Source organism: Empidonax traillii, unplaced genomic scaffold (genome assembly GCF_003031625.1).
Source record: "Empidonax traillii isolate 1590-97213 ecotype Southwest subspecies unplaced genomic scaffold, ASM303162v1 scaffold276:size1176444, whole genome shotgun sequence".
In the NCBI taxonomy this organism is placed as follows: domain Eukaryota; kingdom Metazoa; phylum Chordata; class Aves; order Passeriformes; family Tyrannidae; genus Empidonax; species Empidonax traillii.
In genome coordinates, this window is record NW_020955469.1 from 256,004 (window position 1) to 279,017 (window position 23,014).

General features: G+C 50.9%; 1 protein-coding gene across 4 annotated transcripts in view; it reads left to right on the forward strand.

The window, feature by feature from the left end:
• The window catches only part of SMG6 (SMG6, nonsense mediated mRNA decay factor), a 108,820-nt gene that overhangs the window by 6,771 nt on the left and 79,035 nt on the right, over positions 1 to 23,014 (forward strand). For all 4 annotated transcript variants that reach the window (XM_027890011.1, XM_027890010.1, XM_027890012.1 and 1 more), the window contains exons 6-10: positions 659 to 737; positions 1,441 to 1,551; positions 2,192 to 2,404; positions 17,976 to 18,037; positions 21,859 to 22,004. In XM_027890011.1, coding sequence (XP_027745812.1) covers positions 659 to 737; positions 1,441 to 1,551; positions 2,192 to 2,404; positions 17,976 to 18,037; positions 21,859 to 22,004 — 611 coding nt within the window. The remainder of the gene's footprint in view (positions 1 to 658; positions 738 to 1,440; positions 1,552 to 2,191; positions 2,405 to 17,975; positions 18,038 to 21,858; positions 22,005 to 23,014) is intronic.

Genomic DNA, 23,014 nt, shown 5'->3' on the forward strand with positions numbered 1-23,014 from the left:
CAAGTGAGCCCAGCATGTGGGATGGAGCCCTGAAGTCTGTGGAGGTTCGAAGAACAGGGCTGAGAAAGCTGCTGGGTTTGGGGTCTGTGGACATTGTGGACTGTGCTGATATCTCTGGGAGGCTGGGGGGAGCACAGAGGACTCATGATGTGTCTGAACAGTGTTAATGGGTTTGTGTGGCATGATATAAGCTGGAGAGGGGGTAATATAATTGAGAGAAAACAAGAATGAAGGAATGAATGGACTGCCACTCTTGGGATGATTAAATATCTTAAAAGCAAAGGGAACCAGCTAAGGAGTGCGGAAGGTTTGGTCTCAGCTGCCATGGAGATAAAAGGGGCTGAAAGAGAAGCATTCCCTGAACAGCCTGTGCTCTGTATGTGGGGCTGTACAGGGCAAGTGCGTGATGGTCTGGCTAAATGCTCATCTTTAGGCTGAGCCAAAGGTGTTTCCTTCTGCAGCTGGATCTGCCCCTCCTTGTCCTGTGCCCCATCCCTCTCCAGGCCGGGCACAGCTTGCTGTGCTGATGTGCTCTCCTGCAGGCAGAGGCACTTGTGGAAAAGACCTGTTCCCTACAGGAATGCCCATACTGAATAGCAAAGGAGGCAGCCTGATGTCCTTTCAGTAACCCTTTCTCTCTGGCCCTTCCCTTCCTCAGCTGGTACCTGAAGGCTCAGCAAATCGCTCCCAAAAACGGCCGCCCGTACAACCAGCTGGCGCTTCTGGCGATCTACACGGTAAGAATCCCATCAGCAAGGGTGTGCAGGCATAGGGAGAGCCTCTGGGATGGCTGTGAGATTCCATCTGGTGGAGAAAGGCATTGTTTAGGGCAGTGCTCAGATGTGGGGTTTTTTTTAAAAAGGAAAAAGCTGATGGTGGATAGGCTGTGTGGATTCCAGCTGCTGTGGCTTCAGGCAGCTTTGTCAGATCCATGCTACTCCCTCAGGCATTTTAGGAACTGTTCTGTGGGCTGTTGAGAATGCAAATGTTCTAAACTTTAAACACAGCCCACTTTTTGCGTGAGATTTTTGTGCTCAAAGCCATCTGTCAGGGTGCTGGTTTTGTTTGCCATGCCTTCACTGAACCTGTGGGCACTGGCCTAAGCAACACCTACACATGACTTCCTTGGGTTCCAGTTGTGCTGGCTACTCCAGCCACGCAGGAAAACTTCAAGGCAGATGTGACAGCAGATAATGGAAGCATCATGCTGGGGCACAGAAGCTGGTAGGGATCTCCCCATTCACAACACTTGGAGGTGCTGGTTTAAAGCAGAACTGCAGGGTTCAGAAGCACATTTCTGTCATGGCTGGGAAGAATATTTCTGAGACACCAAAGACCTTTGTGGTGTATTGAGGGGCGGGGAGGGAGAAGCACGTGGGAGCCTGGCTCTGAGTATCCAAGAACGAGTGGCAGGTCTGAGCCTGGTTGTGTTTTTTGCAGAGGAGGAAGCTGGATGCTGTCTACTATTACATGCGTAGCTTGGCTGCCAGCAACCCCATCCTCACAGCCAAGGAGAGCCTCATGAGTCTGTTTGAGGAGACAAAACGCAAGGTGAGTCTTGGAGCTGGGCTGTGGGATGCTGCACTTGACAATGTGACTGTTCTCTGCTGGAGAGCATGGAAAGAGGAGAGTAATGGTGTCTTTTGGACTTGGAGTCACTCATTATCTACTTTTAAGAAATTCCGTGTTGAGAGTCAGGTGAAAGAGGCAGCCTTCAGAATGATGAAGCTCTTTCTACCTCTCCTCAGGCTGCTTTTGGAACTGTTTAGGCACTTGAATCTTTTATTTCTGGGTCACAAACTATAATTTAGCCAAGCTCAGCAAGGGCTGTAGGTTGCTGTGGTTTGCAGCATGGCCTTGGCGTGCAGCAGGATAATTGCCTTATTCCACAGGTGCTCCACACCTGTGGGAATAGGCAAGAGAGGCTGCAGTCCCTTTGTGCCCCAGGGAGTCACCCCAAATACAGCACATTGGCTGCCACACACCTGGGACTGGACACAACTTTTCTTGTCCCAGGACAGCTGGAGCTGAAAACCTCTCACCTGCACAGTCCTGTAGAGTCAGAACCAAACTCTGGACCTGTGAGTTACTGAGGTTCTGAAGCAGGGAGAAGAGCTGATTTATCCATATAAATACATACTTTCCCTGAACTTTGATCCCTGAGTGATCTGAATCTGTCCCCTGTTCCCAGTCTGAGCAGATGGAGCAGAGGAAACACCAGGTGCTGGACGTGAGCCCCAGCCGCCGGGGGAAGGGCAAGAAGTCCACACTGCGACAAGTTGGAGACGATGCCACGCGGCTGGAGATCTGGATCCATCCCTCCCACTCCCGCTCCTCCCAGGGCCACGAGTCTGGCAGGGATTCTGAGCAGGACAACGGTCTTGGGAACCTCAGCCCCAGCGACGTGAGTACTGCAGGAGGCGGCGGTTGGCTTTGGTGTCATGTGTTTGGAATGCAGCGGAATGACACTGGATCTGTTTTGCTTTCCTGTTGCTAAATTTTCCAGTGTTTTGGCTTTCCCTATGGGAGCTGTGCCTGGGTCAGGATGAGGAGCTGGTGACCTCGTGCCTCCGTGTTTAAGGCATGTTGTTACCATCCATTTCTTGGCAGCGTGTGCTGGCGTGGCTGATGTGGAACAGGAGAGGCACAAACAGAAGATGCTGTAAAATGCCTCTGCTGAGGGCTCTAACTTGGGTGAGCTTCCCGGTGGGAAATGAGGTCAGGTGCTGGAGAGCAGGGTTAACAGTGACCCTGGAAGTTCTGAGTCTTGTTCTGGAAGTGGGTCACTTGTCCCACTGCCAGATGATTGGAGGCTTGCACAGGGAATGTGAAAACCATGGTTTCAATTTCCACTGTAGGTGTTATATTTGCGTTACTTGCTCTGGTGAGAGGCCAGACCAGCACCTTCCTTTTGCAAGAATTAAAAATATAATTGTCTAACGGTGTCTCCTGTGAGCCTGTCCAGCTGAACCTTGCAGGAGGAGCCCAAATGAACTCTGTTTGTCAGGCCCAGGAATGTGGGCGAAGGCAGTGGTGGTTGGGAGCTCATCCTCCAGGAATCCTTGCACTGCTCTGGCACATGCAGCTTGCAAGAGAACGTGCCAGGGAGCTCTGGGCTGCCTGTCCTAAAATGGCTGTTAAGGATGTGAGTTTAGGAGAACTGGGAAGACCTTCCCGGCACCCTGTGGGGCCCAGAGCTTCTCAGATGAATTTGTGCTTTTATAACAAGTTTGTGACTTCAGCTGGGTGGAACTGGGGTGAAGTCTTGGGGCTTTGAAAGATAAGCTCTGGCATGTTGCTGCAGCATTTTTCAGATGTTCCTGCCCTTGGTTGTTTTCCCTCTCCTCAGCTTCTCTTCTGGAGACCTTTGCTTCCTCAGCATTGTTGAAAGGAGCGTGCCAAGCTTTAGCCTCTCCATCAATCACTGATGAAGATGCTTTGACATGAGATGCTGTGAGTGTTTTTGAGGCACTAGGGGTTTCTCTTTTGCAGTGCTCTCAGGTAGCGTAGCAGCTAGTGAAGCGGGGGGCAGTGATGTCTTTTTTGTAGTGCAGCCAAGGGGGCTGTGCTTTCAAGTGCAGGTCACTGGCATTGTCTTTACAGATTTGTGTGATTATTACCATTCCTTTTGGATTCTGCCTCTGTTTGAAACATTGGCTTGTGGAAAGCACGAGCTTTCTGATCATGGAGAGGCAACACGATCAGAGATATAATGGCAAAGGGCAGGGGGGAGCTGAGGGCCTGGGTTTGGGAACTGCTGGTTTTGGCAGCCAAGGTATTTATACTCAGGCTGCCTCTGCCTGCCATGGGGCAGCACTCGAGTTGGCACAACTGCTTATGGGGCTGCGGCGTGGCCACGTCACCAAAAACAACCGTGTGGAAAGGAAACCTTAAATCTGTGCGGCTGCCAAAGTTCCCGAGCTGGGAAGCTTTGGGGCTGGATAAAGACAAACAGCTCTCTCGTGGAAGCTCTGTACTCCTTCCCCCTTGAAGCTATAGACTCTTTGCCTGTTCCTCGCAGCATCCTGGTGTGTTTTGGAGCCGAGCAGCCGTGAGCTGCCGCTGTGTGGCACTGTTTGGCCTCGGAAGGGCCCTGCATGGCCGGGGCAGGCAGCAACCCTCATCCTGGCAGCACCTCTGCCCCACATCCCCGGCCGGGCGGAAGGGAACAGCTCTGCTCCCAGGGGATGTGTGCCAGCGCCTGCGTGTCATTTTGGGGAAATGAGTCTAATTCTGTCATCAGTCCCTTCCTTGCCAGCTGTAGCCCTTGAAAAGGCTGAGGAAAACTGCGTTATTTCGTTTTGCCCTGACAGCTGTGCTCTGCAGGTAGCTCTGCAGGCATCAGTCTTATGGCAGCTGTTTGTGGGCCAGAGAAGGGGATTTTACAGTTCAGATTTCAGAAGCAGATAAAGCACTGCAAGTATAGACCCTAACAGCTCTGGACGTGTACTGGGCAGAAGTGTGGGAGAGAGGCTGCTTGCACCCTTCAGATGGAAGCTGTTCCTTCTAACTCAGTCAAAGGTGACTGGGGTTTTGACTGTGAGGATGCTGGCTGTTTTACAGGTGATAAAAAATTAAATTGGGATGTTTTTTGCCCTCGGTAGTCGCTTTGTTCATTGCGCAGGTGGTGAGGTGCCAGTCCTGTGACGTGACACACTTGGCAGGGAGATGCTGCACAATTACTCTCCCAGGACCTGCTGATGTGTGTGATGTCCCCGTCAGCACATGCTTACACATCTCTTCTCATTTCTGACTTTATTTTTACTTATGCAGCCCTATACAAAGGCACAAATATTGCTTTATTTCAGGGTTAGGAGCCCACAGGCTGGAGTTAGTAACATGGGGTGCCAAGTGTGCAGAAGGGCAGCTCGTGCTGCAGCCATTGCTGGGACAAGGGAAGGTGGAGTGCAGGGCTGGCAGTTTGCCTTGCACTGTGTGTTTAGGTACAGGCTTGGCATAGCTGCTTTTTTCACAGCTTGCTACATCATCTTTTCTAAGAAGATGCAGAACTGAAAGAGCATACCACCTGTCTGCACCGAGGGGTGTAAATCTCCGTTTGGCCCCTTCCCCTGTGAATGGATTTAGCACAGAGGGCATGGGACAGCTTCAAAGTGAGCCAAGGAAGTGTTTGGGCTGCAGCCTGGCTGTTTGGTGCTCAGGGTTTTGCCTTTTTTGCCCGCAGCCTTTTGGGGTTTCATTGTGTGAACGGCTGTTCTCTGCGGTCTCGCTGTACGTTGTGTGTTTCGAGGTGTGCAGGGGCAGGAGGGCCCAGCCTGACCCCTACCTGGTTTGAATAAGAAATGCAAAGAAGGAGGCTGAACCAGTGAGCAGTTGTGTTGTTTTTTTAAAAACATCTGGACAGTGCAAGGTGAGCTGAAGGACTGAGTCTCTGCCGTTTCTTCTCTGCCACTGGTTTCATTTGCCGTGGGTCTACGTTCATCTTAAATCTGATAGTACCATCTGCAGCTTGCTGTGCAGACTGTGAATTGGTAAAGTAAACAGGGCAAACGGGCTGTCAGTCTCTTGAGAAAGTGTTAATATTACACTGAGTTTGAGATTTTAATCACTCCTGTCAGGAAATGCTGAGTTAAGGTTCTCACAATTGCTGCTGCCTGCTGCCTGTGCTCTGCAGTAGACACTTCCTTGTGTTACCACGCAGCATGCAGGCACTAATAAAGATGCTCCATAGCTGCAGCTAAGATTAGGTAAGAGAGGTTTTCCCTTGGCAGGACACTAATTGAATAATACTTCTCTCCAGATGTCTGAATACTTCAGCATCATTAAAGTATTAAGCCTCTTAGCCTCTTTGTGAGAGGTCAGTCTTGTAGAACTATCAAAAGTTTGATGGGGCCACCCAAAAAGCTCTCGGGTAAGCAAAGACCTGAGTCGCATCTGCTGTCACAGCCCTGAGTGTCAGCTGCAGGAACATTCCTATTTTCCTCCAGTCTCCTCGTCAGGCACAGAGGTATTGCATTTGCCTGGTTGCTGAGAGCAACAGCCCCTTTGCAGTAGCAGAGAAATTGGGGTGGAATCATTAACTGTGGAGTTCAGAGCAGATTTTAATTTCCATTCCTTTGCACAGCCTTCCTTTTCAGCAGCAGGGAGTGTGGACAGAGCCACCAGGGTTTCTGCAAGTGAGCTGTAAATACCACCAGGAGGTCTACCAAAGAAAACCCAACCCAAAAACACAACAAAAAGAGGTTAAAGTTCTCTCAATAGCCTGATTATAGATGGTTTCTTACTTTTGTATTTCTTCTTTGTTTCCTACTGTGTTTGTCTTGGAAGCTTGTTACGCATTCAGGTGTCCCTCTGTGCTGGTGGTGGGTGTGGGTACCAGGAGACAGTGGTGATGTTGGAGCTGTGGGCAGTGTGTATCTGTGGATGCTTGTTTGTATTTTCTTTCAGATGAGTAGTGCTGGTCTCTTTTGGACCCCTTCATCTCCTTCCATCTCCCAAGTCCTAGAAAATCAGATGAGTGCCAAGCACACAGGGAAATAGGTGTGGGCAGCTGGATGTGGGCACTGTCTTCTCAAAGCAGTGGAGGTTTTAAGAGCTGTCCTGCTTTCTTCCCTCTAAGACAGGATTCAGCTAACTGGAAACGTATCCAGCAATGCCTGGTTGGGGCTATCTTCACAACTTCCTGTGATTTGTTTCTTTACGAGGTGAGACATCTCTCACCTTCTGTATTTCTTGGTTCTGCATCCACTTACACTCCTGCAGCCCAGTCACAATCCGAGACTGGATAAAGCAGTTTTGGAAATGGAAATGCCTTTGGATCCAGGAGCATTGACAAGTCCTCGGGGCTGCCCAAGTTGCTTCCTCAGCAGAGGACATTTGTCCTTAGTGAAAAGGGCCACTGTGCTGTTCAGCTCCTGCACGTTTCACATCCTTTTTTCCTTAGTGATGTTGGTTGTTCCTGCTCTATGTTCTTGTTCCTCTTGGGCAGCAGCCATTTGGGTGACTGAGCAAGCTCATTCTCCTGCCTGGTTTCAGTACATGCAATTTTTCATCTGGTGGAGCTGCTTCTTGTGCTTTGCATCTGGAGAGAGTGGGATAAAGCCTCACTTTAGCCTGGTAGCAGTTTTGGTGGGGGTTTCTTGGCCATTCTGCTCCATCAGCCTATCCTTTGCTTGGACCAGTCACACACGGGAGCAGTAGTGACCTGTGTTCAGAGTTGGGGTTGCCTTGGTGTGTCTGCCTCTGCTCCCTGGGAGTGTCTGGTTTTCTAAAAGGCTGTTGTGGTGTGAGCTAGGTGTCTCTGAGCATGGCCCAGCTTTGCTCATGCAAATATACCCCAGAGACACCCCTGTTTCTGAGAACTGCTCCCTCTACTCTCAGCTCTTCCCTCACCTTGTAGCTCCTTTCCATTACACATGACTAGAGGTAAGTGACAGGCAAAAGTGGAAATGATGTATTGTTCTAATGATGGTTGTTCTTCCATGTAGATGCAGGGATAAGAGGCTGCTTGGGGAGCTCGTTATTTTTGGTGTTTCCCTGCGAGGCTGGTGGGAGCATTTCTCCTCACTGCCAGCATGGCTGGGTGGTTTTCCTCAGGACAATGAAAGATTTATCTTTTCTGTATAGGCTCTCTTATGAATAATTTTTGCTGGATGGAGTACAGAGCTCCCTCATTTGCTACCTCCACGGTGTCAGGTGGGCAGAGTCCTTGGAATGATCCTTTTTTTTAGGAGCCTCTGATTTGGAAAATGAGCCCAGGCAGCTGTGCCTGTGGTTTAGCTGGGCAGAGTCAAAGTGCAGGTGTGCTGCCTTCTCCCTACTGCTGGGGCACAGCTCCCCAAAAAACTACCCTGCAGGCCGCACTTGATGTCCTGTGCTGACTCTTGCACGCTTTCAAGGGATTTTCAACCCAAAACCATATGCCTGTGCAGAGAGTGGAGGGAATGGGAACCACTAGCCCATGCCTGGCCATGCCTGCTGAAGCCGTTCTCACATCGGTTAAACATCCGAGCCCCACCAGAGCAGTGGTGTGGGTGTGTCCCCAAAGGGAGGGTTTTTTTTCCTCACCACACAGGGTAGTGGGATACATACAAGCTCTTAGAGCAAGGCCTTGGGTCAGGCTGCTGTCGGCGCCTTGTCACAGGAGGGTGGCTTGTGTTAAGTCAGGAAGTTTGTCCCCTCTATGGTTAGATGCTCTCTAGTATTTGATGTGAGTGATCTCCTCTGTGGTCTGTTGCATTATGGTCTGGCCTTGCTGTCAGGGGATGGCTGTGCTTCCCCTCCAGCCTGCTTCTAGCTGTGTTTGATCCACACCTCTGCAGTGCTGCCCGCCCCTGATGAGCCTCCCCTGCGGCACAAAAACGAGCAGAGAAAGTCTTGGTGATGGGAATGCCAGGGACTAGCAGTCAGCTAAGGGCTGCCCTTCCATGCTTCTGTCCTTTATCCAACACCCACATGAGACATCAGCAAGAGCTGTTGCATCCTTAATCTTCGTGCCCAAAGCGGGACTTGAGAGGGAGAAACATGGAGTTCCCTCTGTCTTGCCCTCATTTTCCTCACCCCCATGAAGTTGCAGGAAGCTGTTGGGTTTGGTTACTCATTCGTGGAGGTCAGGACTAGGTCTGGGTTTTTTTTCCTTTGTGTTTAGGAAACAGTTTACAAACTTTTTTGAGCATGGGGGAGCTGGTGGCTTGTGAAAGAGGCATCTCAGCCTCTTTACTGCTGGACTCGCGTTAATTCTCTGCCCTGCCTCCTTTTCTGTAATTTCATTCTTGGTTGGCAGCATGAGTATTTCTGAGTGCTTTCCCCTGCCTGCAACCTCTCCACCTACTAGTATGACCTCGGTCACCAAACCACCTTGAGGCTTTATTTTTACTCTAGCCGTTTTGTTTCGCGTGGTGAGGTTGGTTTCTTTCCCCCATCAGTGAGAAGACTTCTCTGGGGAGGAAGTAAAAGAGTGCCAGGCTGCAGTTGAAACTGGTTAAACACCAAAACCACACTCCTGGCCTCACTGGGTTTGAGACGTGACACTCAGCCATGCAGCTCAGCACTGGCTTTTTTTGCCTGCCAGTTGTGCACCATCCCTGCTTGCACTTAATTTTTTTTTTTAATAAACTGTTTTTGACTTTAAATTGCTGATAAAAACCTTCTCAGCTGCAGTTCCTGTGTTAGCAATCCAGCCAGAAATGCTGTTCCACTTGGCCTGGGCTCGTGATCTTCCGTGGATGCTCAGTGCTGCTCCACCACAGCTCCCACAGCTTGGCAGAGCTCACAGAGCCTGGTCCCCAGTTCAGCCTGTGCACTCGTGTCATGTAGAGCCCACATGTTGCTTTCCAGCACAACTTGACCTTTTGTCACTACCCAGAAAGTGAAGGCTGAGCTATTGGTAAGAGTTTCCAGAAGTTGATGTTGATATTTTTTTTCCCCCCCTTTTCTTTTTAGACCATGTTGGTGGTTTTATTTAACTGTGAAGAACAAGTCAGGGACTAATGTTGCCTGAGCGGCAGAGGCATTGGCATGTTCTCCTTCTGGCAACAGGCATCTGGTGCTAATATGTGTGGAAATATCGTGGTGGATCAGAGGTGGGAACACTACAAGGACATCAATGAGCTGTGCCTGTGTGAATGGCTCTGCTCTATCCCAGTGCTCAGAGAGGCTGCGGTGAGGGGAGCAAGACTTCAAGTTCCAACAAGCTTCTCATACTCTAAAACCAAGTACAACCATCCAGAAACCGCCTTTCCCTGTCAGTCACTCTTTCCTCATTTCCTCTCCTGCTGGTGCTGATCAGCCAGGGATTTGTGTGTAACCAAACTCCCTCCTGCTGCTGCACACGAGTCCTTCCTCGGGGCAGCGGGTTTGATGATCCAGGCACTGCAGAGTGCGTTGGGAGGGAGAGTTTGCACTTGAGACGAGAACACTGCCAGAACTGGCAGTACTGGTAAAGGAAGTAAAATGTCTTAATAGCAGGGCTGGGAGATTTCCCAGAGCAAGGTGAAGGCTGTAGACACTGATTTCTCTTGAGATTTTTTTTTTTTTTGTTAGTCTAACCTTGATCTTTGTCTGAAATTGGCCCAGGCCAACTTTTCCTGCTCTCTGCTGTGGACTTTTTGAGATTGGCACCTCGTATTCCACAGCCAAACCTCTTAATTCTGCCATAGGGAATGTTTATTTCTCTTCAGTGTTGAATGAGCCATTTCCAGACAGGCTTCATATCCACTGTGGAGGTGGGTACTAGGAAAGAAACTTCCTTCCGGAGGATCAGGGAGTGGAACCTGCTGGAGTCTGTGTCATTTCCTCTGTCCTTGGCTCTACTCTTCCTCCCCGTCAGATTGCACTGCTGCCTAATTCAAAGTGGAGAGGGAGATGCCTTCGTGCCCTGTGTGCTACTGTCCAGGTAGAAGTGAAGGCTCTGGGAATGCAGCAGGGTGGACAACTTTATCCAGGTTGTGGAAGCCTGAGGCAAAGGCTGTCTGGGAGTGGCTCCCATTGTCCCGTTATCCCGGCTGGTGAGAGTGACTGGGAGAGCAGGAGTGTGGAGGTTGCGTGCGATAATGCTGTCATCCTTCTGGAAGGCTCTGTCTCTGCTCAGCCTGTTGTCCAAATGTCTTCTCTGTTGGCCTGACTCCATTCTAAGCCTTTCAGGGTTCAATCTCTTCAGTCTTCACCCTTCCTAATTTCTCATGTTATCTCCCTCCTTTGTGCTTTAACCCCTCAAATAATCAACTCCGGGGTAGTGAAGAAGGCTGACAACACCCTGAGCTGCATTAACAGCTGATCTCTTGTGACCAGAATTCATCACACATTTTCTTAGTGTCAATTTTCTGTTGCAGGAAAGGGAATGCTTTTTACTCCTGGCAAACAGTGAGTGTTTGAGTATAAGCTGCTTTTGCTGCTTGGGGCTGCTTCAGTGCACATGTGGCCTCCCTCTTACCTGCTGGACACAGAAGGCTCTGCCTGGGTCAGCTCTCTTTCAGTGCTTAACCAGATGCAGCCTTGAAGAGCTGAACTTGTATCCTAAACGACCTGCAGCACCAGAGCCAATTTATGAAAAGTTTTGTGTCGAAAGTTAACTTGATATCTCAGCTGAGGACTCTCTGGCATGTTTGCATAGGTTCATAGAGTTTATGGTCAGCAGGGACCATTAGATCATCTAGTCTGATCTCCTGTATATCACAGGTCCTTAAATTTCACCCTGCTACTCCTATATGAAGCCAAATAACTCGTGTTTGGCTAAAGCAGTACTTCCAGAAAGACATCCAGTCTTGAGAATCCACCCTTTTCCTGGGGAGTTCGTTCCAGTAATAATTGCACTGGTTCTGAAACACTTTTACTTATTTACAGAATGAATGTTTCCAGTTTATTCCTGTGCTTTTCTGTCCTGTGAGTGTAAAGAGCCCTTTAAGTACCACAGAGGCACTTTGCACCCTGCAATCCAATTGCCTCCCGGTCTTATTTTGATAACACTAAACGGATTGCGCTGTTTAAAGTTTTCACTGCAAGGCATCATTTATAGCCTTTGAATCACTTTTATGGCTGGTTTTTTGGACCCTTTCCAATTTTTCAGCATCGTTTTTAAAATAAGGGCACTGGAACTGGGTGCAGTATTTCAGTGTCAGCCCCGACGGTGCCGTATTTAGATGTGAATGTGCTGCCCAGTGCCTGCTCTGCTTGTACATCCAAGGGATGTGTTTAATCCTTTTTACTGGACATTGCATTGGGAATTTAGCCATTGTAGTCCCCAGAGCCTTTCTGGAGAAGCTGCCTCGGGCACGATCTCCTGGAGACTTAATTTTACATGTGATGCCAGATGCATAACATGACACTTGATGCTGGAAACCCCCAGATTTTGAAGCGATTATAATAACCCTGCGTGAATGCTCTGCAGCCATCATTACTTGCTGCTCCCTTTGCCTGTCACGGGCAGTTTGACAGCAGAATTTCCTTTCAGTTTGTTGATGAAAGATTTTGCTAATGAGTCTCTACCATCCTCTTTCCATCCAGTTCAGTGGGGGTCCCTGAAGACTGCTGTTTAAGAGGTCTCTTAATCAGCTTTTATTCGGTTTAATGGTAGTATTTTTTCAAGAATGTTGCATATTACTAATTCATGGAAACCAAATTTAGATAAGAGTTTGGCTGAAAAGGAAGTCACAGACATATAAATATTCTATTTGAACTGCTTTCATTGAATTGAAAGTTCTGGTAGTAAATTCGTTATAAATAATGTTGAATTTATTAATAGGTCAGATACTCGTTTTGGAGACAGTGAAGTTACCACAGCTTGATCTTTATATTACTAAAGTGGACTGTTTTCTTGCTTAACGTTTTTTCTCTCACCTGCTCCCTGCAGTGATGAAGGAAGAGCTCAAAAGCTCACTGGTTTTGCCAAGGGGCTTCTTAAATGCCTGTTTTTCTCTTGCTGAGTTGCTGGCTTGTAACTCTTACAGCCATGAGATGTGTCCCGGAGCTGGAGCTGCTGCACTGCAAAAGATGAGGACGAGTCTCAGGGTCTCTTTACCTGTAAATTAATTTTTTTGTGCCTCAAGGCCATGATACATCAGGCTTCCCTCTTACTTCCATGTCATAGCAAATTGAATTTCACATTTGTGCGATGTCTGATGTTAAGCAGCAGGATTTTCACTGGAATTGCTTCTATTGCTGAAGAGATTAATCTGTTTCAAGGCAGGACATTGTGACTGCTAAATAGAAGCCTGCACTAAACACGTGGCAAGAAGAAGCCAAGGCAAGCTCTGTATCCATTTGTGGTTGCAGGTGGTATATGAAGAGGAGTGATTATGGTAATTAGCCCAGCTGAAATTTGCCCACAGCTCTGTGGGCACCTTGTAAACACTGCAAAAATGCCAGACAGTCTTAATAGCCCTTTTGTCTGCTCTCTTTTGTGTAGGTAACCATTTGCACAAAACACTTTCCACCAGCACTTTGTTGAGATTACACCTGTAGCGGTAAAACCTCCTCCTGGTATCCTGCCAGTTGGGCCCACTGCAGCATCCTGGGCTTTTCAGGAAGCTCTGTATCAGCATTCGGTATTATTTCAGTGTGACACTGCCATGGAAAACAGCAGCCAGAGCTGTGCCTTGCAAATTTGGGATGGTGTGGGATAAAGGCTCATGTTTGTACAGCCATGTCCAGGGCAGGTAGTGGGTTCACTGCTGCTCTTGGATGGAGTGGTGTGAAGCTCTGAAGGAACTGTCTGTGAAAAAAGAGGAATAATCTTAATAATTACTGTGGTATCTCTAACCCTTGAGCTGGGAGTGAGAATATGGCACGTTTTAGGTGCCTGGATGTTATTTCACACACTTCTCAGCAAGGAAGCTGTGCCTGGAAAAGCCTGGCTGCCCAAGAAACCCTGAAAATATTTGGGATGAGTGTGGTACGTGTTTTGGAGCAGAGCTGTGTGGCTCTGTGGTCTGTATCCCAACCCCTTGTCACTGAGGAGACCCCTAGACTCAGGAGAACATCCCGCTGTGCTCCAGTCCCTTCCACTCCGGTGGAGACAGCGCATTTGTTACAGGCAGTTTTGCATCTGGTCTCTTGATTAATGGACTTGTCTTTTGCAGCCTATTTTGACTCTGACACCACTTTCTGCTCCACAGATGCTTTGCTGATGTTGAAGAAAGTTTGCCTTGCTTGATAAAGACCAGATCCTGAAATTTACTTCCAAACCTGAAGTAACAATTTTTAACTTGAAATGCTTTTTCCCCAGGAGTCGCTTCTCCAGAATCTTTCCCTTATTTGGTGCCTCCTTCACAGCTGGGGCTGATGCTCAGGTGCCAAAGCTTTGTGCACTCCTCTCCTGAAGCCAAACAGGTCCACACTGGGTTGAAGCGCAGCACTCTTGTTCCTGTGCTCCCCGGTGGCATTTCCAGGGCTGCTCTTCTGGGATGAGAGACACCATTTTCAACCCTTTTTTTTTTGGTCAGTGCACAGTCTCTCGGGGAGGTTGAGTCTTGCTTTCTTCTCTGCTGGCTCAGGACGTGACAAACCTTTCCCGAAGCCGTCTGAGTGCCGCGGTTCTGTGCTGTCAGGCCGTACTCCCCGTGGCCTCGCGGTGATTTGAGCTGGCTGTTCAGGCCCGTTGCTATCTCTGCTCTCTTAGCTGCTCCTTGAGAAGTTGTTAGTCACTGTTGATTTCTTCCATGGTAACAAATCCAGTTGGGTTGGCAGTGAGGTGTGTGAACGTTCCCCAAGCAGCACTGGGCTGCTTCCTCTGGTGAGGTTGCCTCTTCCCAGGTGGATTTAGTCTGTCTGCACATGCTGACTCATGACAGCCGAAACAGCTGTTTTCAGCTTCAGGCACTACTGTGTGCAGGGACCCCTTCTTCTTCTTGACAGCTGGTTTGTTTTTATAACTAATGCCTTCACTATATGCTCATAAGTTCCGTATCGGTGATGCCCACTTTTCAGCTGGAAGGGCCAAAATCCATTTTTTGACATGGTTTTGTTGTTGTATAAGCCCTTTCTTGGTGGGCTTTTCCCAAGTGAGCGGCTGGAACCATCCACATTTGGTTCCCCGTCCCAAGGAGCAAAGTTGCCCACAAAGGGCAGCAATATAATTGTACAGGGAGTCTTAGTCTGTCGTCCTGACATTGGCACGAGGACCATTTTTTGGGAAATCTTTGAAGGGGCTTGCTTTTGGGCTGCACAGTGAGTGCGATAAGAAGGTAGTAAGTTGTTGCAGGTTTCATGGTAGCACTGTGAGGGTAGTGAGCATGCTGGCAATGCTTTTGGGAAGTGTTCCTCTCCACCGTGTGAATGTGGAGCAGCAGGTGACAGAACTTCCTCCTCTGTGCCCCGAAGCCAGGCCCACTCCCACCCAGTGGAGGTCACTGTTTCCCTCTCGCTGCTGTGAGAAGCGGAATTTGATGGGAGCAGCTGGGAGGGTTCCCGGAGGCTGAGGGACAGGTGAGTCAGTAGAGAAACAGTCATTCAGAGAAAAGCCCAGTCAAAGCAGCCCGTGGCCTTAGCGTGAACTCGGAGATGAAAGGTCCAAAGTTGAGTGATGAGCTCATCAAAACCTTGAGGCTGTGAGAGAAAAAGTGATGAAAGAAGCGTGAGGTGCCTGCTTGAGATGCCACAGTGCTGTGGCACACAGGGCTCTGCCTGGGCTTGCTGAGTTTGTGATTAAGTTGGCAAGAGGTATGAAAAATGCTTCATTCCTAGAGGCAGGTATCACATTTCCTTAAAAAAAAGCAATTATATATATGCACATATCTGTGTCCCAGTTCCATAGTGGTTCGGGTGGAGTGTGACTGATTAGTCCTTGGGATTGCAAATGAAAAGGCTGAGTGTGAAACTTGCTCTGAGAAGATGGGAGTGAAGCCAATGTCCTGGTAAGCCCTCCTGGAGCTGGGCGTCTGTGGAAACACTCCGGGCATGTCCCTGCTGGGTGTCACTTTCCATTCAGGGTGGGGAGTTTTGGTTCTCCCCTGCTGATGGAAAGCAGTGTGGGGGATTGCAGTGTGAGCGCTCCCAGGGCTGTGGGTGAATGTGGGCATTAGAGGAAAACTTCTGCCCCAGTTTCTTCTTTGACTCGCATGCCTGCCCATGAGTGTTGCTTTCCGGTAGAGATGGGTCAGGCCACAGGTTCCTTCTCTTTTCCATAGTCCCTGTCAAAGAGCACAGAGCATGGACCCTCTCCTCCAGCTCTTGCACAGGGGCTTCTTGTGGGGCAGAGCATTGTCCACTGCCCCACGAAGGCTTTTGCACTGAGCTGGGGGCTCAGATTCCTTAGGCTGTGTCTGTGTCAGGCTGTGTGATTGCAGCCAGAGGGGCTGCAGTATTTCTGCTTCCACAAGCTGTTGACTGAAAAAAAAATATCTGAAGTACCTGTTAAAAGTTTTAAGCTCTCAATTGTCGTGGTGTCCTAAGCTGAAGGATCAGCTATATCCAAACTTAACTGGCAAAGTGAATAAGGGCTTTGCTGTGCTGTCCCAGTATTCCCCAGTCTCTTCTGGGTTCCATCTGCAGAGTCAATAAAATGGTGGCAAATGAAGTTGAGTTCCAGTGAAAAGGGCTCTTTAGGGCAGCAGTAAAATAGTGAGTAAGCAAGAACCCCTTGCTGCGGGGGCCAGTTTAATTGGTCTGGCTTGTTTTATGAGACAGGTTTTATGTTTAAACTTGCACGTGGCCCGGGAGCGACTCTGCAGCAGGGCATCATTCTCCTGCATGGGTCCTCCAGGAACGCAGCCGGGCTAATTACACCTCACCGAGCAATCCCACCTCGCAGAGCAGCTGGCATCAGTCGTGGCATGAGCCCAGGGGCTCAGAAAATGGGAACATGAGCTAGCACCAGAGCTGGGACTGCCTGTGACAACTGTCCCATGCAGCCAGACCTGGCAGGGAGCTTGGGAGGCACCGCCCAGTGCCCGTCTTGCATCCTCTGGCGTGTGCCCAGCTCTTGGCTGGGCATTGCCATGGCCGTGCCAGGTAATCTCATCCTCTCCCTGTGCCTCTGATTCCCCCTGTGAATGGAAGTGGAGGAGCTGAAGCTGTAAAAGCCTTGTGCAAATGGGAGCAGCGTGGTGGTGCTCTGGGCCGCTCCTGGTGAGCGTCTCCCCGCGCGGGGCTCGGAGCCTGGCTTTTCTCACCGCGCTGAGGCTGTGCAGGCGCACGGGCGCGGGAGGAAAACCTCCTGCTCTGGGGGAGGTAAAAGCGAGGCCAGTCCACTCCTGGTGTGACATGGCCACCCTCCAGGGCCAGGCAGAGTGAGTGCTTACCCACCCACAGCCTTCCTCAGAGCCGGTTAGATAAGGACTGGGAAAGCCCTGAGCAGTAGTAAGTAATTATTCAAGTCAGGTTTTGGAGTTAGTGGACCGAAGCAGGGCAGGAAACTGCCTTCGTGCCGTGTGCTGCAGCCAGCTCCCCCGTGTCCTCTTAGCTCCATGTGCACGGAATCATGGAATGGTTTGGGTAGGAAGGGACCTTAAAGACCATCTAGTTCCAGCCACCCCCCTGCTGTGGGCAGACCCACCTTCCACTAGATCAGATTGTTCAGAGCCCCATCCAGCCTGGGCTTGAACTCTTCCAGGAACAGGGCATCCACAGCTTCTCTGGGCAGTTCAATAGCTGTTCTCTGGTAGTTCAGTAGCAGCACTGCTGCTGCAGGCTCTCAGAGGCTTTACTGGTACATCTGAACACCATCTCTGCAATTGCCTAAGGCTGGAGTTAAATGACAGGGTGCAGCATCACCCCAGTCCTCCTTCTGAGAGCTGCACCTGGCAGGGCACAAACAAGTGCTTTTAGTGTTGCTGCTGAGCTCACCACGCTGGCTTCTCTGCAGAAAGGCACTGGGGAGGACATCCCGCTCCCTCTCTGCCTTGTCCAGCTGCTGCTCTGCCTCTGACGCAGTCGGGAGCATGGAACAGGCTGCTGCTGGTGGTTGTGGGGTTGTTTTTTCCATCAAAAGGAATGCTAGTGGGAAAGGCTGCCTTTGGGGACTCCTTTTGCAGAACCTCTCAGGCTGTGCCATGCTCTGAGCTGGTGAGACATGGAGGAGAAGATCTTCGCCTGGGAGTGCCCGGGGTGTGGGTATCAGGTTGGGGTGCGTGGGGTGCAGATATCGGGGTTGGGATGCCTGGGGTGCAGGTACGGGGGTTGGGGTGTGCAGGGTGCAGGTATTGGGGTTAGGGTGCCCGAGGTGTGAGTGCTCGGGATGCAGGTACTGGGTGGGGTGCCCAGGGTGCGGGTATCGGGGTTGGGGTGCCCCAGGGCACAGCAGCCCCTGCACAGGATCTCAGGACCCGGCAGAGGGTGCTGTGTCTCCACCGCCTCTCCCGGCTCCAGCTCCAGCTGTTTGGCACTTGCCTCTGCCTCTGTGCATGATGTTTGTAAGAGTTTGGGCATGTCCATTTGGTTCCCATCTCCAGTGCCACCCCCAGCATCCAGGCCAGGTTCTTCTGTCACTGGGGACATTCTTAATTCACAGGAAATAGGAGAGAGTTTAATTGTTTTCTCCTCTCTCTATTTTTTTTTCCTTTTTTTTTTTTTTTTTTCCCATGCAGCTGAACAAAAGGTTCATCCTCAGTTTTCTCCATGCCCATGGGAAGCTGTTTACCAGGATTGGGTAAGTGTGCAGGATGTTTATTTTATTTTCCTACATTACAAGTCTTTTTGGAATTTAATATTGTTAGCAACTAAGCTGTGTTTGGAGCTGAGGGCACAGGGTGTGAATTCTTGCAGGCCTAGCCTCCTGGTTTTTATTCTCCTTACCCGCCCTCTGATCCACACTGCTTATAGCTTGGGCTTTTCCTTCCCCCCACCTCAAAGCCTGTTCCTGGCCATGCACTGGGACCCTCTGGCAAAGGCTGAGCTCAGATAGTTGATACACACACAGGAGGGACTAGATGCTGTTTTCTCTCTCCCAACATCTAACCATGCTCCCTCCCCTTTAATTTCTGGGTTTTCCCTCCCCTCTTCCACTCCCCCCCACCCTTAAAGAGCTCTTGGGGGGGCTCTTGGTGGCTGTTGCCTGCGAGGAGCACAAAGCCATCGAGGCAAATCCATGTGGTGGCTGAAAGCTGCCGTCTGGAGCTTGTCAAGACAAGCCTTGCCCTTCATCTCCTTGCTGCCATTTCGGTGAAAGCCTCATAGCTGAGAGCTGCCCTGGCTGTGGGAACTGGTTTGTACAAAAGTGCCCTTGGCAATGGCTGTCAGAAACTGGTTTCAAGTAATTGAGCAGCTACCCTTGAAGCAAAGCAAGCCTGATCCCAGCCTGGGCTGTGATCCCAGCCTGGGGGACATCCTTATGACCCAGAGGGCAGAGCTCAGCCTCGCAGCCGATGGGCTTCCCATGGAACTGTCTCTGCTCTGGGTCCAGACTGGCCCTCACTGTCGGGATGGGGCTGTGTGGGAGCAGCTGTTGAGGAGAGACCTTGCCTGAATCCAGACAGTCCCTGGCAGTGGTGGTCTCTGCTTGAGCCTGCCAGTGCCTCGGAAGCAACTGGAGTTTCATGAGCTCTGCTGGCTCCTTCAGTCTCTTGCAGAACTGTTGGCTACGAGTTACAGGGCTGAGAGACGTGTTCCAAGCCACGTAGGTAAAGGTAGTGTGGATTCAAAGGGGCATCTTGTCCCTACTGTTGGAGTTTTTTGACTCAGATGTACAATTCTCTGTCCCCTTTCCCTCCTGGAGTGGGGAAGCACAGCAGCGCAGGGCAGTGCACACTTGGTGCTTCCTCCACCCAGCACTTTCTGGGATGACCACTCTGGAGTGTCACATGCTTCATCTTGGGCCCTTCATAAACAACGGGAAGCAGGAGCTGTGCTGGCCAATTTGTTGAAGAGTGTCAGGGTGAGGGGGAGAGCCATCGGCTCTCTGCCTATGCTCTTGATCTCTCCCTGAGTCACAAGGCACTGATTATCTGCTCCCGGGCAGGAGCCTGGCCTGCGGTGAAGAGGCAGGGCTGGATGTCCTCCTGCCTACAGGAAAAGAGGAGGAGAGCTGCAAGAGCCCACGAAAGGTTTGGGAAGTGCAGGGCCGAGCATCCAGGGGGCTGCTGGTCCCCGGTGCTGTGGGGCCGTGCTCGTGGCCAAGCTCTGGTCGAACAGATGCCAGCAGGAGATTAATGGGGATGTTGCAGAGATCAGTTGCACATTTGGCTCCTGAGACTCTTTTGAAATTAAGATGCAGCGTTTGAGGCAGTTGCTTCCCAGGCCAGTCATTTAGAAAACCCAAGCATGTTTAATGGTAGAATATCCCCTGAAGTACTTAGAAGGGAACTAGAAAGTAATACCATGACACAGGAAGAGAAAATCATCCAGCTCTGTTAAACAGCTTCCGCGCTTAAAATAGGTAAAAGGTGAGGAATAGCCGAGTTCTCTTTGGGCAGGATCCTTGGTGATTTATCTGTAAAAAATATGGAAAAGATGATGTTGCCCTAATTGGACTCTTGCTCCTAAAACCACAGGTAAGCAATTTATTAAAAGCTTCCGCTCAGCTCCTGACCTGCTGGTTCTGAGCTCAGTGGGGTTACTGCACGCCGTTCCAGATGTGCTGTGGTATCAAAGCACAGCTGGTGGGGCTGAGGAAGCCCTCGTTCCTTCTTGTTGTTATTCCCTGGCAATAATCTTCATCTGCTCACTAACAACCCATCCTGCAAAGGTCTCCTCCATCCCCAGAGTCCTGTCTGCCCTAGGAGGATGTTGCTGGATACACTGGAAGTGGTCTGAGATTTCTCAAAACTAGGAAGTCTTTAGAAGCAATCAGTTTGCTCTAATTCCCTGGCTGTGCCCCAAATCCAGGGAAGTTGCCTCTTGCAGGAAGAGCAGTGCTTTTGTTTCAGCGGAGCTACTCTGCTCTGCACAGCTACAAACTACGAGGGGCCTGTTTGTTACAGCCCATGTTTTTGGGAAGGTAATAGTGACTTTGAATTGCTCCAGCAAACAGTGCTGGGGGAGAGGGTACCCTGCTGCTAGGCAGACCCAAGTGTTGAAAGGCACCCTGAAATATGGCTAAGAAGAAAGCCATTTCTGTCTTTAAAAATAGAGCTATCACTGTCTTGAAAGTGTGTTGGGGAAGCCCAGCAGAATTGCCCATGTGGGTTACCAGAAGTGGCTCGTTAATCCAGCCTGTAGCGTGCTGATATCACAAGATCTGAATCTCTTGGGGGAAAACAGAGGAAATTGCTATGGAGGCCCCTGAGGTCGCCTGTCCCAGCTCCACAGAGGGTGAGGCATCTGGGTTTTGGCTCCCTCGCTCCCATGTGGACACCCAACAATGTCACTGGTAACTGGAGCAGACACTTGCTGGGGGATACTCAGTCTGTGGGGTCTGGCTGTGGCTTTTTCTAGTGTAGGAACAAGAATTAATACAGCAAATGCAGCAGAAGAGGCAGTGGGACAGAAGAACCTTTCCCCCCCCTCAATAGTTTCCAAGGTTTTGGGCAACTTCTTGGTGATAAAGTTGTCTTCGTGGGTTACCAGGTGAGGGCTCTCTGGGAGGGCTGTTGTGGGCAACCACATCTCTCTCATTTTTGGGAACTGAATGTGCTCTCTGCGATCAGTTTTTGACCCCACTTCAGCTGGGAGGTTGCTGAGGATCCAACAGCTCTGATAAAGTGACCTCAGCTAATTTCCTTAGTGATGAAGAGCAGGATAAACGTGTCAGATTTCCGTGGGTGCCTGTGGATGGTGTTGAAAGCACACCCCATCCCCAGCCGTGGCACCGCAGCCACGGGCTGCTGTGTCCTGACGCGCGACGGCAGCGCTGCGGGCTGCGGGGACCCGCTCCAGCTTTGACGTTGTCAGCAGCTACACGAGCCGGCGAGTCCCTGTCCTGTGGGGCTCGAAGTGATGAAGTTTAGGGGCTCAGTCAGAGTGCTGGGAAGTGTGTAGCCCTGAGGGGGGGGGAGAAGGGGCTCAGTGCCACGGGATCCGATCCTGCAGCGCGGAGCCCAGGGACCAGGCACCGCTCTGGAGGAAGCACGTTCTGGCCAACGTTCAATGCACTGGAATTGCCACATCCGCAATGTGGCACCAGTGTGTGCGTTCTGCTGCAGCCTGGGTTTCTTGGGAGTCCCATGGGCTGCTCCTGGTCCAAGTGAGCTGCTGGCCTCTTGGCACCCCTCCCAGATTGGTAGAAGTCAGTAGAAAAAAATGGTTGGTCAGAAATGACTCATAAAGGCCGTGTTTTCCTGCCAAAGGAATGCTGCCTGTCGGTCACAGAGCAATCCCTCACTGTCATCTCTAAGGAAGGCTTCAGCTGCCTCCTTTGCAGCCTGCACCTTCATACCCTACGGCTCCTGGACAGGAGACAGCACCCAGGGGTTCCCCCTTCCCCGGGAGATGTGACCTTCCCCGGGAGACGTGACATGGGGTGAGCCATGTCGACTTCCTGCCCTGCATCCTGGGGCACAGCCTGCACTCTACAGCCTCTCTCTCTGTCTGCAGGATGGAGACTTTCCCTGCGGTGGCCGAGGAGGTCCTGAGGGAGTTCCAGGTCCTGCTGCAGCACAGCCCCCCTCCCATCGGAAGCACCCGCATGCTCCAGCTTGTGGCAATCAACATGTTTGCAGTGTACAACTCCCAGCCCAAAGGTACCACGTGCTGCTTTAGGGGAACCGGGGTGGGGTTCAGCCACTACTCTCCATGGCCGAGCTGCTCATGTGGAGAAGGGTGGGGGGGACACACCAGCTGGGGACAGATGGGGAGGCGGAGCAGTGTTTGGATGCCTGCGGGTGTCGACACAAAGGGACCTTGGCTGCGCTTCCGTAGAGCTGGCTGAGGTGTCTGAGGAGTGAGGAGGCATCACATCTCCCTCGAGCCTGAGTCATCAGCACAGAAGTAAGACACTGCTTTACTCCCAGCATTTAACGTGGGCCCTGCTCAGCATCTCTGCTGGCACCAGAAGGGCTGGAAGGGTCTCAGAGGCCTTGAGTGTCAGGAGATCGGCATTGCCTGTGACTGCCTGTGTCCGTGCAGGTGCCTGGGGGATGTGATGCCACTCTGTGAAAGGCCAGGCTGGAGCCTTTGTCCCATATTAAGGCACCTAGAGAACAAAGCAAGATCTAATGTTACTTATCCTCCTCCTCTCACCTCCCTCATCCACCTAGGAGCCTGAATGTGGACTCTACCATTGACAGGTTTAATCTGCTGGTCGGCAGAGATACCACCAAACCCAAGCCTCTTCCACTGAGTTTAAAATGATGCTTCCAGGCAGGGATGGGGCTGTGCTCCCTGGGTGGGAGGAAGCGGCATTTCACATGCCGATGGCTTGGGATTTAGATCCCAAAGATGAAGGCCTCCAGCTGATGGATTTCAGCTAAAGCCACCATGTGGGCGATCAGGCTGAGCCCCAAAGAGCTGCTGCTGGAGGATTTCTCCCTCGTGAACCAGTTGGCCACTTGTCAGGCTGGTGGTTAGTGGCCAAGGTCAGCTGATGGATGAGCCAGCACCAGCCGGAGGGCTGGGAAGCGGCTCCCGTGTGCCGTGCCTGCCTTGCAGGCACCCTCCTCTCCCAGGGGAAGCTCAGGGGGAGCTGTCAGTCCTGCTGGTGAGGCAGCCATGCCCTCCCGCCTGCCAGATGCCAGCCAATGACGGCGTGTTT